The 13,963-nt window shown below is 48.0% G+C and overlaps 1 protein-coding gene across 2 annotated transcripts in view; it reads left to right on the top strand.

The window, feature by feature from the left end:
* DCUN1D4 (defective in cullin neddylation 1 domain containing 4) overlaps nt 1–13,963 on the top strand; it is a 365,350-nt gene that overhangs the window by 72,235 nt on the left and 279,152 nt on the right. For both annotated transcript variants that reach the window (XM_086962658.1, XM_086962656.1), the window contains exon 3: nt 9,436–9,475. In XM_086962658.1, coding sequence (XP_086818784.1) covers nt 9,436–9,475 — 40 coding nt within the window. The remainder of the gene's footprint in view (nt 1–9,435; nt 9,476–13,963) is intronic.

Genomic DNA, 13,963 nt, shown 5'->3' with positions numbered 1-13,963 from the left:
TTTTCTAAGTTGATATCATCTGTGTTCAGGATTGTTATCGCTTCCTCCTTGGATGTGATCAGCATAGTCTTAAAGCTGATCCCAGAACAAGATGAGAACAAGTGATGGGTCTTTCAAGCTATAGATCAACCTAAATGGAACCCCCCATCTGTTCTGGATCTGTTAGATTCAAAGGTATTCATTGGCCACCCTAAGCGACTTGCACTTTGTGGGTGTCCTAGATCAAATTTCCAAGACGAGCAAGCATGTCGAGCCTTTATAAACAATGGGATCGGTTTTCCTTTTCGCTACTAATTTATCTTATCTTGTTTTTAAAAGAAATGAAGATCTGAGATTTCTTAGTGGAACATACCAGTGGAACTGATGTATTAGGTATTCCGGTCTGGAATTGTGTAAGGCTCTAAAGGCAATGCATAAGGCTTTTAAAGTCAATCCTTTTCTTCATGGGGAGCCAAAGAAGGGAAGCAAGCACTTGTTTGGTAGGCTAATGCCTGGGAATCTTTAGCAGGAGTCGGGCTGTGTTCTGAAAAACCTGCAGCTTGTCAAGAAGACCTTTGTGTAAACTGACCAAGAGGGCATTGCAATAATCTATTTGGAAAGGATAAGAGCAGAAACCACTGTTTTTTGAAAATCGTGTGGTATCAATAGAATGATTGGTGGTATTCTGCTTTTTCCATCAAAGAGTCCAAGAGGTCCCGCACATGTTTCCAACTCACCGTTAGCCACCATCTTGGGAGTTCCTGTAATGCGTAAGTTGTTACGTCTGGATCTGTTTTCTCCATCTTTTTATCATGAAGAGACTGATGATGGATTCCTTATTTGTGAATCTATTTTCTAGTTTATCACTGTGGTGAACCTTCCCAAGCTCCCCTTTCTGAAGTTGTTCAACCCTGTGATCTTTTTTTGGTGGAAAACTCCCTTCAAACACTGCCTCAGGCCTCAAAATCATAAAAATATTACAAGATCTGCATGTCCCTGGTAACTTTAGAATTAAATCGGTTTTTATTAGCAGAGCATATATGAAAAACAATGCACCGCATATTTTCCTACAACCCAATGGGTCGGCTGCTTTAAGGGTCACCAAAGGAATGGTAAGTAACTATAGCATTTTCTTATGCAAATTAAATGCCTACAACCCAACCTGGGCCGGCTGTGTCAACAGAAAAGCTAAGTGAGGCCACCTGCATTCTAACTTCAGACCTTGAGGTTAACATCAGCCAACTGTGCATGGTGCCCTCAAAGTGCACACCTTAAGCGAAAACAGCTATTCCTGAGCCGATAAATCTGCCTTTTCTTAACCAAGTAAAGGGCACAAAAAAACAAAAAAGACCTTCTTGAACCACACAAGGAACAAGACACACCCCTTCCTATCCCTCTCCAAATGAGCCATGATTCAGTAAACAGAAGCAAGGGAAAAACACTCAGGGGAACAACCAGACCTCACTACCAGCATCAGTTTCAGAATGGGCAGGTAGCTCTCGGAATTCGCAGGAAAGTATTGATCTTTCTAAAGTCAGATTTATCCCACAGGGTAGCCATTGATAATCTTTCCATTCCCAGAAGGGACCACAACTGGTGAAGCCACTGTGTGTGCTCCCGGATTCTATCAGACTTCCAACAAGATAAGAGCACCCAGTGGGCGGCTTTAAGTGCCAGGGCCATCTGTCTGCCTTTTATTGAGCGCAAAGGGAAGGTCAGTGTATTTGGCAAACCTAGTATTTTATAAGTGGGGTAACCTAGGGATAGCCGTGTCAAAGGCCCTGTTTATTTCATCTAATATTTTATCCCAATATCTCGTGAGTTTTGGACAATTCCATAGAAGATGGAGGAGAATACCAGGGCTACCACAACCTTGCCAGCACAGCCTGTTGCATTGAGAATTCCACTTCATTATTCGGGAGGGAGTGTAATGAGAATATGAAAATGTTTTGTACGGTGTTTCGGTATGTCCCATGGTATGTGCACTATGGTGAGTCCTATAAAAAAATGTCCTCTCACTCTTTGTCCGAGAGAGTCCGGCCAATATCCGCCTCGCACCGCTTCTGACCCGCAGATCTGACCTTGCGAATCTTGCAGGAGAGAAACAAGTATATTTCAGAGATTAGTTTTTTGTTGTCATTCTCAAGAAATATCCACTTTTCGAATGAGAACATTGGCCTGCTTACAGAGGGGCGAGTGGACCCACCCAACACCCAATGCAGCATTTGAGCGTGGAGAAATTGATATGAGGTAGATAAGTAAAAATCAGCCGCGAGTGGTGTGAAAGGGATATGGCCATTATGGTCAAAAAGGCAGCCCAGTCGTTTGCACCCTTCCCGTACCCAGTAGGCATCTACCCCCTTGACCACACCAGGAGGAAGTCCGGTTTCGAGAATATGGGGGACATAGGCGACGGGAACGTTGTGAGGTTCACAGATGAGGCCACCTTATCCCTGACTTGGAAGGTTGGCCGTGTTACTGGAGAAGAATGAAGCCCCCAAGCTCGAAGACCTGGGCAACCACCCCTCCCTATATGGCGCCCAGTAACCGTCTGGTCCATAAATACCCAGTGTTTCTCCGTACTTGGACGGTTCTATTTCACCATGTATCGTAGTAACAACGCCTGATAATAGCGTATCATGTTTGGCAACGCGGGGCCACCTTCCCCCTTCGGTCGTTGCAGCAGATGTTTCTGCACTCTAGGGGATACCGATCCCCAAATAAAACACTCAATCTCCCTTTGGATGTTAGGGAGTGCCCCCGGGGGTGGAAGAAGTGGAAGAGTCTGAAAAATATATAGTGCTCCTGGTAAGACATTCATCTTCCAGCAGGGAGCCTGCCTAGCCATGACAACGGTAGCCCCTGCCATTGTGTCAGGTCCTTGCGCATGCGTGCGAGTAATTGGAATAGTTTGCTTCAGCGGTTTTTGCTAGGCTCCTATTGAGGACCAGCCCCAGATATATTACCTCCTCTGTAACCCAATCAAAGTCAAACTGAGCACGTAGGGTTCCCACGGTGTTTGGGTTGGAAGTCAAGTTCAATATTTGTGACTTTTGCAAATTGATCTTAAAACCAGATACTTGGCCAAAGGCGTGCAAGTCTGCCACAATAGCTGAAAGAGAGGTCAAAGGGTGAGGGATGGAAAAGATAACGTCATCCGCATATAGACTGCTGAGATGTTGGTTGGTGCCAAACTGAATGCCCCTAGCGATAGGGTTGTCCCGAAGTCTTTGTGTGAAGGGCTCCATGTACAGGCTAAAGAGCAACGGTGATAAGGGGCAACCCAGTCTCGAACCTCTACTGATTGTCAAACCACAAGATCGTACTCCATTCACCCTGACAGAAGCGTTAGGGAAGCTATGTATGCTCGCAATCCAGGTACAGAGCGTGTGCCCATACCGAAGCGTTCTAAGGTAGCGTACAAGTAAGGCCAGTGTACCCGATCGAAGGCCTTCTCGGTGTCAACCGCTAACAACCAGGCCTCTTTGCGGGAACGCTGTACCTTACAGATTTGATGGCAGATTGTTTAGTGCAGTCCCCGCGTTGTCGACCGGCGATAAATCCAGCCTGGTGCGGCTCCACTAGGCCGGGCATCAAAGGGTTCAAACGCTGGGCAAGGGTACTAGAGAATAACTTTGCATCTATATTTAACAATGAGATTGATCTATACGAGCTGCAGAGCTTTGGGTCCTTGTCGGGCTTGGGTATCACGGTAATTAAGGCTTGTTGCATTGTTTCGGTGAGTGTACCTGTATCCCCAAATTAATTAAACAAACGAGTGAGCAAGGGAGCTAGTTCAGTGCAGAAAAGACTTCGCTGAACCTATCGTGTCCCAGCGCCTTCAAAGGCTTGAATCGGGCAATCGCAGATATTGCCTCCTCGATACGTATAGGAACATTGAGATTTTCAGCCTCACTAGAAGGGAGGGAAGAGACGGCTCCATCGTTTACGTGGGCATGTGGATCTGAGGAGATCGAAGGATCTGCAGAATATAATTCTGAATAATAGGCCTGAAAGGCTTCAGCGATTCCAAGGTCATCAGTGACCTCTGCCCCCTGAGCTCCCTGCACTGTTTTAACTGCTTGTGCATGTTGCTTGCTGCGCAGGCAATGGTCTAGCATGCGTTTCCCCCCCCCCCCCCCCCCTTATTTGTTCCTACAAAGTATTTATGCGTCAAGGGCGTTACTGAATGTTCAGCTCTGTCCAAATCTAGGTTCGGAAGGTGGAGCCGTTCCTTTTCGAGTTGCCTCCAGATCCGGGGTGCCCCGGAGCGTTTTTGAATTGCCTCTAGTTCCTTTACTTTCAAATCAAGTTCCTCCCTTTTAGCCCTTCTTATCTTATTCTTGTGTGCAGCTTTTGTGATCAGAGCCCACCGTGCTACCAATTTAAGTGCCTCTCAAACCGAGGACCAAGCACTGGAGCCATCAACGCTAAGTGATCAGTAATCCTAGAATGTTGTCTGTAATGCATAAACAATTGTCGGGGACAACCGCATCAAATCTCCCAGAAGCCATTTTGGTGTCGGGGTAAAGAGGAGAAAGTGTACATGGTCAGAGTGATGTGTGCGTGGTCAGAGAGTGAACGGACTCCGATGGAAGAGGCCTGGGTGCGTTCCCAGGCGGCCGAGGTGACCAGAGAGTGGCCAAGCTAGCGTAGGATTTATGTGCAGCCGAATAATAATTGTAATCAGTCGCTAGGGTGCAAGCCCGGCCGAGCTTCGCTCAATCCACATACCTCAAGCCATTCCCGGCCAGTCAATGAAGTGGCTCCCGCGCCTCCCGTCCTCCGATCAGAGCGGTCTTTCTCCAAGTCCATCACCAATTTCAAGTCTCCACCCACCACAACTGCAGTGTCAGGTGTGTAAAGCACTTTGGCGAATGCCTCCATAAAGACATCTTCTTTTTGTTCGTTAGGAGAGCAGATTGAAGCCACTGTATAATGAAATGTACCCGCAAAGCTAGCAAATGACCCGTAATCCCCTCCACAGAGCCCAACACTGTGCCCCTAAAGCTCTTGGAAAATAAGATAGCCACACCACCCTTCCCGGAGGACCAGTACTGACATGGGCACCCTCTAGCTTGCATTCTGTGTTTGTCTTTTGAGAGTAGGTGAGTCTCCTGAAGAAGACCAATATCTCCCCAAGAATGCTCAAATAGGGAGAGTATCGCTTTCCTCGTAACAGGGTTATTAAGACCGCAAACATTGAGGCTAATTATTTTAGGCTCCCTATCCCCACTAGGTTTATGGAGATTATGTAGGTTTGGCTATTGTACCGCTGAGTTTCAACAAACCAAGGAGGGTGCTGTACAGCTGTGAACACTATGAGATATAATACCTGAAAGGAATATTCTAAGAGCTCATCGGCGAGAGATCCCTACCCACCCATAAACAATTCAACAACCCAGATACAAGAGGAAAAAAAAATACAAAACGTGTCCTTCCCATAGGGGGCGGCAGGAAATATGGAGGCAGCCAAGAGTGCAAGAGACATTTCTCAGCATTAAAGTAATCCCCCCCGTCCCTTCAGGCCCAGTCATGCAGTGAATCTCACCCATCCATTGGTAACTCAGCCGTTCATGCCCAGGAAATCCCCCTCTGCGCCGCAGCGAGATCGAAGCACTGCAGTTCGCTCTTTTATATGTTGTTACAGGATCAGGACACAATCGGTCTAGTCGCGACCCAGACCGTGGGCCCCGTTGATGAGTAGACAGGGCTCCATCCCCTGTAGTTGAGGACTGGGAGGCCAGGCAGTCCGGGTTTAGGTTTCCCAGTTGCAGGTCTCCGCAAGAGAGCAAAATTGTTGGAGCTTGCCTTAATACCAAAAAAATGATGCAGAACGGATGGCGCCAGGAAAAAGCAATTCCAGCCGAGCGCAAATGATTGGTCAAAGGCCAGGAGTCTTTCCACTTCTGAAGAGTACTAGCAGCCAGATCCTGTAAAAGCTATGCAGAGTGGTCTCTGAATTGCAGCGCCTGGTTGGAGCGAGCCACCTTACAAATCGCCTCCTTCACTCTAAAGTCATTTACACAGACCAGAATGTCCGCTGGTTGTAATTGCCGGGGGGGGGGGGGGCCCAACCCGATGACAGGGATCTATTTTGACCGTGTTCTCTGCCGGAGTGTTCAGAACTGCTCAGAACAAAGCCTGGAAATACCTTTCCAGGTCATCGCCTTCTGCTCCAGTGGGGACTGAGCGGATCCAGACATTGTTCCGTCTTGACCTGTTCTCCAGGTCTTCTCTGGGTGTGCCTGACGATCAAGCTCGTGATCTTGCAGCCGAATGACCTCTTGCTGGAGGACGGCGATTTCTTCGCTTCTAGCCGTCGTGTATTCCTCAAGTGCCGCCACTCTCTCGCCTACCGCATCAATATCCCTCGGCACCTCTCTCAGGTCGGCTTGTATGTCCGTTTGTATGGCCGGGATATCTCCTCCCTGCGAGGCGAAAAGGGACTCCAAGAATTTGCGGGTCACCGCTCCTTCAGCACCCTCTCCAGCAACAACTTGCCCAGCGCATTGCGGATTCCTTGTGGGTTTCATAAGAAGGTCATGCACTGAGCGCTCCTTTTTTTTAATTTATTTTTTTAAATTTTTTTTTAATTTTATTTTTTTATTCTTATTGTTGTTGTTGCCGTTGTGATTTGTGCTTGTCTGTTGCCCCGTGTGTGTATGGTAGCCACTATGACACGGATGGGTCAGCGGGACCACCCCAGCACTCCACACGATCCGGATGATGTAGGTGTAAAGTGAACCGGGCCCTCCCTGAGTAGGGGGGACCATTGTTCACCAGTCAAGGAAGCGAGCCCGGGCCCCTCAAGTGTTGTACTCCTCAATCAGGGCCGCTCATAATAATCAGTGGATGGAATAGAGCAGTCTCACATGACAGCCAGCGCTGGGCTGATTCTGGGTGGGTTACAGTCTACAGTCTCCGGGCCGTCTTCACCAGGACAGTAGGAGGCCGATCTCTACACAGATGCACAGGCTGCGGCCATTATTCTTCGCCTCGCTTCTTTACTGCTCCTCAGAGACTTCTTCAGTCTTCCCCCAAACCTCGTTGGTCGCGGAACTGTTGGGAGCAGGCTCCCCCCTCCCCCCCCCCTCCCACCATGCAGCCCCACCAATGTTATCCTTCTGCTGCCACTCACCCACACTGGGCTCTAGCAGAATCGTAGCTGGCATGGGAAGTAGCTAGGTTCAGGGCCTCTTCGTCGGTGGGCCGGAGCACTGCTCGCTCCAGGTGCCAAGGGTGCGAATGGCCAACCTCACAAGTCATCCACAGTGGACCGCCACTGCCCTCCCTCGCTCTCCGAGTGCCTCAAAGGATCATTCACGCTTCAATCTCCGTGAGCGCCTTCAGGATCTCCAGTGGAGCCCCCATTAAATCCGCCTCAGGCTGCTGGATATTGCGAGGCCGCGTTCTTTGATGGGCTGTGGGAGCAATAACACGCCAATGGAGTGTCGCACAGGCCCCCACAATCCCGATGATCAGAGCCGCGGGCCACCTCCTCATAGATGCGCTGCCCTTCTAGCCAAGTCCACGCTGCTTACTTGTTAGAGATGGTGGCACCATTTGTAAACCACACATAGTCCCCATAAACTCCTTGGGCACTGGCGTGATCACAGCCCGGTCCTCCAGCGGACTCTGCTTCTCTCCGTATCGGCAGCCGCAGGACCACTATGCCTCAAGTCCGTGCAAGGCTGTTGTCTCCCTCTCACCTTGCTCGGTGGGATAAAGCCATCCCTGGGCGGCGAATCGCAATCCTCGGGCAGGGAGGGAGCCTTTGGTCACCCATGATGTAGGACAAGGGTGCTTTGTCGAAGCTTAGGCCCGGCGAAGACGGAACTCGAGTGAGACACATCCGCTCACACTCCCATCTTGGCCACGCCACCTCTAGTGACTTTAATAATCTATTTGACTTAACAGTAATGCTCTTGACCCATAAACTGGTCTCAAATTGTGTGATTCTTGACAAATATTTTGTTTTACTGAGTTGCATTTTTTTATTAATCACTCATGAGAGCACATTCAAATATGTGTGTTCTGCATGGTTACTTTGCAAAAACTCGTTTGTTTTACTAGACTAAACTGTTGCTTCATGCATAATAAAAATCTAGCCTAAATATAGGATACACATGATCCCTGACTTGCCTTAGTTTACTAATATCATTGTCTCCGGTCATATTTGAAAACTCTCACTCAGTAAATATGTTGATAAAGCATGATGTGGTAGTGCACTGCCGTTTACAGACAGAACGTTTCCATTGAAATGGGCACAAAGGTTCCCAATGATAAAACTGTATATCGTGTAGAAATCTAGCAATTATTTATCATTTGCACATCACCAATTAACATGTTCTGATTCGATCCTTTTAAAACCTTTGTTTCCATTACACTTTAGAATTACAAAAAAGTGCTTTCCTAACTTCTAAAATATATTTGTACAGTTAATTTACAAGCGATTTAATTGTGTGCTTGAAAAAACTGACCTATTACAGCCTTTCATTTCACACCACATGTACCCCAGCAGGATTGTCAGACAGTTCACTTGACTTTTCTTTCTCTGGTGTTTACAAAGTCCTCTAACTTTACCGCCAATTTCCTGAATACATTAAGAAGCAATTAGTTAGAAGACCTAGGCTGACATTTGACCTCTGTCTTTGAATGCACAGCAAACGTGACAAGACCAAAAGATTTAAAGGCATCTTAATTGCTATTCACTTTCTGATTGAACAGAACACATGCTCTTTGCTAGCTCGAGCTCTCTTACCATACTAGGCCAGTAGGCCCTAAAAATAGCTTATCCTGATAAAATCTGACTCTCACTAGCAAGTGGGCTAGTAGATTTTTCGAGGCCTGGGTTTTTATTCACAAACGACACTTTGTAGTAAATGTTATAATACTACAAAATGCACTACAAAGTGTACCTTTTGCCTAAACTTGTACATGCAGTGTACTCCCCTCCCACTATGGAGTCTTTAAGTATACATTTAGTCCTAAATGTGGGAGGGCCACAAAGGAGTGGTTGGGAAAAGGGGCAGACTTACTATTGAAAGGTGATATGATTATAGAGGTGTTAAAGGGGTTTAGGGAGTGACATCACTCACAGAGATGAGTAAGCCAATCGGATTACTCTTGGGTGAAGGCATGTAATTTACTACAAGCGCAAACTTATGCAAAAGTTTAACTTACCTTTTAGAATCAACCCCCCTGTCTCAACGCCATCATTTTACATTTTAGTTTGGAGAGGAGCAATTACTTCTGACACTAGTTCTGCTGCCTAGTAACTAATTATCCTTTTATGGATTCACACATGCAGAAGCAGTTTTGCTAGTAAGTAGATTTTCAGATTACTTTCAGCTCTGCGTGGTATATGTTAATGTACATTGAGAAAATATTGGTGACTGGATTACTGCATGGCACTTTAAAACCGAGAATTGATTTGATTGTTATTTCTCATAGAATTTGACTGAAGACGTCGGCCAAGAAGATCACCAAACAGGTATTTGTCTCCCTAAAGTTTTGATTTTCCTTTCTGCTTGCTCATGGAGGCCTACAAAAAGAACCAGTGGGGGAACCTCCCAGAAGGACTTGACCAGTGAAATATGTATTGTATCACTATGCATGAACATGTGTGTTTGCATAGTGTGCATGTGATTATTTTGCTGTGTGTAATCCAGGTCCTGAAGAAAGCAGAGCACCACATTTGGGGCCAATAATATTGACAAACATTTAAATCCCCCCCCCATTATTTCAGAGTATCCCTCTCGAAATCCTTAATATAATTTCTTTTTTTTTTTATTTGATCAACATGGGTTTTTAATTCTATATGATCTCCCACCACAGATTAATAGAGGTCTATCCACCAAAAAATAAACTCTTTGAACGATCAGGGAGCCTATCAGTCCCCCTAAAAATGTTGGATGGGTGTGGCAAATACAATAGTGAAGCATGCCACCTGTGTTGGTGGGTGAGGATTTGTCTTGGTGTTTAGAAAAATGATTGATGCCATCCTGTACGACACTCACATAGTGGACTTTATGGAACTCGCTTATCTAGTTAATTATTTTGTCAGGACCTCTATATCCAGTTTACCTTTTGTTCATTATCTAATTGGGAGAAATCATTACTGGACAACCTTATCCTCCGTCCCCATCCTTTGTATTGTAAATTACATCACATGTCATGCTTCTAGGATGGCACTGGAATTGACCAGTACAGACAGCACTGCAAGATCAGTTTTTTTGATGGATAATGGTTTGTGGAGTTTGATTTTAGTATTCAAAAAACCATGCATGTCTCCGACCTATAGTATCTGCCTGCACAACACATCTGATAGAGCTATCTATCTGTAGATTCATTACCTTTGAACTTCCAGGTGTCCGGCTAGATCCAGAAGATTTTTCCCAGCAATACCCCTGCATGCCGGTAGGTGGCTTTGGTCGACTCCGCATGACTTTGTCAGCGTCGTGTTCGCTGTTGACACCTGCGTCGCCATATAACCTCCGATGCGATGACGTCAGCTCTCTTCGCGCCAGCCAGCACAGATCCGTTGGAGAGCTACCGCCTGTCATTTTTTTGACAGACTTTTTCAACTTCTTAAAGACTTTTTTTGGAGTGTAGGATGGAAGACCTAGAGTTCAAACTGTGCGTCGGTGGTTACCACGCCATGTTGGTCACAGACTCCCGCTTCCTGGGTCTCTGGTGCCTGCAGCGCAACCACTACTCGAAGTCGTGCTCCGATTGCCCGGCCATAGCGCCGAAGGCTTTGAGAGCGGTCCCAAAACCTGCTCACAGCCCAGCATCTGGCACCGCAGCAGCCGCCTTCTCGGTCTTGATCCCCGTTCAGGTCTCGGTCGAGAGAAAGGTCCGAGCACCGCTCTGGTAAATTTAAGTCCCCTTCCGCGAAATCAGGTAAGAGGCACCACAAGAAACATAAAAAGTTGAAGCACGCTTCAAATATGCGCCGCTCGTCTTGCGACAAGGTGGAGGAACCTCTATGTAAGAAGTGGTGTCTGGGTCAGCTGCGCGCTTCTAGGTCTAGACAGGCGCCGGTCACATCTCCGCAGCGGTCTTCCCTGGTGCCTTGTCCACCGCTGAGGTCCTCTGCGTTGCTGGCGCCTCCCCAATCCTCATCCCTGATGATACGGAGCAGGTCGGGGGTCCTCAGGCGCAGACTGAGCCGCACATCTCCATTCCGTTCAACCTGCCCTATTCTGAAGGGTTAGGAATGGACATGAAGGTTCGGGAGGGGGAGCTGGATCCCTTAGAAATCTGCATCCACAAGATATGGACTGTTTTGAGGAACTGAGTGATGCCAGTTGTCTGGACACCTCCTCAGACTCTGGCATGCTGACTCCACCTAACCTGGCTACGGAGGAAGGGGAATCATTTACTATGGTGGTGCACAGGGCTGCCGCTCCCTACGGTAACAGTCAAGACTAAATTCTTGACAGAGGTCCTGCAGCTTGGTGTCTCCAGAACGTCGCTCTGGGTACCTGGTCCAAGCTGAGCACAGAGGCTCTTGTACATAGAAAGATTGCCCACTGCAACTACCCTGAACATAGCAACCCAGTTTTCCTCACCGGACACCCCACCCCACCAAGCTTGGTGTCCAGGCTTCTACATTTCATGGCGTGTTCTTTTCCGCACCCCGGACAGGAAATCCAAGAGACTGGAGATCTCTGAAAAAAAATGATTTCTTCTGCTAGTCTGGCATTGCGGTTGGTGAACACCACCTGCCTTTTGGGCCGTTATTCCCATTTGATATGGGGCACAGTTGCGAAGGTGCTGCCCAGGGTCTCGGGGGGGGGGGGGGGGGGGGGGGTAAATCGGGGCCTATTCTCCCAAGCTATCTCAGGCGGGAGAGATACAGCAAAGTTCGCCATCAGATGTGGCTTGGACACGACAAACTTGCTGGGCAGAGCAATTTCCACCACAGTGGCTGTACGTCGCCATGCCTGGCTGAGGACATCTGTTTTTTTGGGAATGTCCAAGCTAACCTTATGGACATGCTCTCTGATGGCTCCGGTCTCTTCTGAGACTAAGCTGATGCCACCCTTCAGTGTTTCAATGACTTGCGGGCTACGGCCAAATCCTTGGGCCTCACCACAACATCCCGGCCTGCATCTGCTTTTCACTCCTTTAGTGGCTACGGAAGGGGCTACCAACTGCTCCAACCCTATTCCAGCCAGAGGGCCCGCAAGCTCAGCAGCCTCTGCGGTGCTGTGGACACAGTTCACACTGACCTGTGAGTCTGGGGCCAGAAGTAGAGCCAAGCCACACTCCCCTTCTCCACTGCAAAACCCTTCCTAGTCTGATGCCACTGCAGACTACGCCATCATCTTTACCTCTGACGAAACATCACATTGGACAGGTGGGTGTTAGAAATAGTCCAAAGGGGCTACTTTCTCTCCTTCTAGACTACCCCTCCATCTATGCCTCCAGTGTACGATCGGCTGATGGAAGATCACCTTGTTCTGCTGAAGGAATGGCCAGTCTCTCTTGGCCAAGAGAGCTATAGAGAGGGTTCCTGGGCCAGAAATAGACTGTCGTTATTCCCACTATTATCTGTCCCAAAGTAGGACGGATGCCTTCGTCCTCTCCTTGACCTCCGAGTCTTCAACTAATGCCTACAAAAGTTCAAGATTCTCACCCTAGCTCGGGTCCTTTCTGCCCTGGACTCGGGAGACTGGATGGTAATGCTGGACTTGCAGGATGCCTATTTCCATATTTTTGTCCTGCCTGCCCATCGTCTCTACCTGCGGTTTACGGTGGGCCATAAGCACTTTCAATTTGCAGTGCTCTCCTTCAGTCTCACCAGCGCCCCTCAGTTGTTCAAAAGTTGATGACGGTGGTCGCAGCCCATCTGCGGAGATCAGGGGTTCAAGTCTTCCCCTATCTTGATGACTGGTTGTTGAAGGCGGGCTTGTTCCAAGCAGTCGTACCCCACCTTCAGATTATGGCGAACCTCCTGCAATCGCTGGGGCTCAATATCAATCTGACTCACTCTCCGACGCTCCTTTCATTAGAGCGATTTTGAACAGAGTTTCTGGCTTATCCTCCCGAACGGTGAGTCCAGGATATTCAGGCTATGATCCTGATGTTTCAGCCTCTATCCCGGATTTTGGTGAGAATGACTCTGAGAATGTTGGTACTCATGGTCTCCTGCATCCTGCTGGTGAACCATGCACGGTGGCACATGCAGGCTATGCAGTGGGACCTAAAGTTCCACAGCATTTAGGAAACCTCAACAACCTGATTCAGATCTCGAAGGGCACTGCGGAAGACCTGCAGTGGTGGTTAACAGACCTCGATTGGGTCAAGGGCAGATTCCTCTCCCTTCCCCTTCCAGATCTCACAGTAGTGACGGGTGTGTGTCTTTTGGGATGGGGTGGCCATCTGGGAGAGGTGGAGATCAGAGGATTTTGGTCTCCGGCAGAAGCCAGGCTCTATATCTACCTGTTGGAGCTTCAGGTGATCCGAATGGCACTGATAGACTTTTTACCATCCATAAAGGGAAGGCTAATTCAGGTGTTCATGGACAACACTACCGCCATGAGATACTGCAACAAGCAATGCGGAGCAGGGTCGAGGACTCTTTGTCAAGAAGCCCTGCGCCTCTGGGCATGGCTGGAGCAACAGAGCATTTCACTGGTGGTTCAACACCTTGCTGGTTCTCTGAACGCAATCAGGAAAGTGTGGTGCTCAGAACTAAGCTGGAGCATCTTTCCTTTGATCAGGTGACCACCTACATGGGTGGAGATTGAGCAGCAGTAATTTATGGCTTTCGGTCTGCAATCTGAGGAGGCGGAGGTCATCCTTGCCTCCAGACGTCCCTCGATGAAATGCATACACAGTGCATACCTGGGTAAGTTTGTAACCTGATATGGTGCCCAGTAATCTTACCCAATATAGGTGAAGCTGCTGGGCGTCTTTTTGTTTGTTTTGCCTTTAGTCCAGCAAGGCCTTTTAGTGGGCACTGTAAATT

The sequence above is a fragment of the Lissotriton vulgaris genome, chromosome 3_1 (assembly GCF_964263255.1).
Source record: "Lissotriton vulgaris chromosome 3_1, aLisVul1.2, whole genome shotgun sequence".
Taxonomy (NCBI): Eukaryota; Metazoa; Chordata; class Amphibia; order Caudata; family Salamandridae; genus Lissotriton; species Lissotriton vulgaris.
The sequence above is the reverse complement of the archived record's forward strand: the minus strand, read 5'-3'. Positions and strand labels throughout refer to the sequence as shown.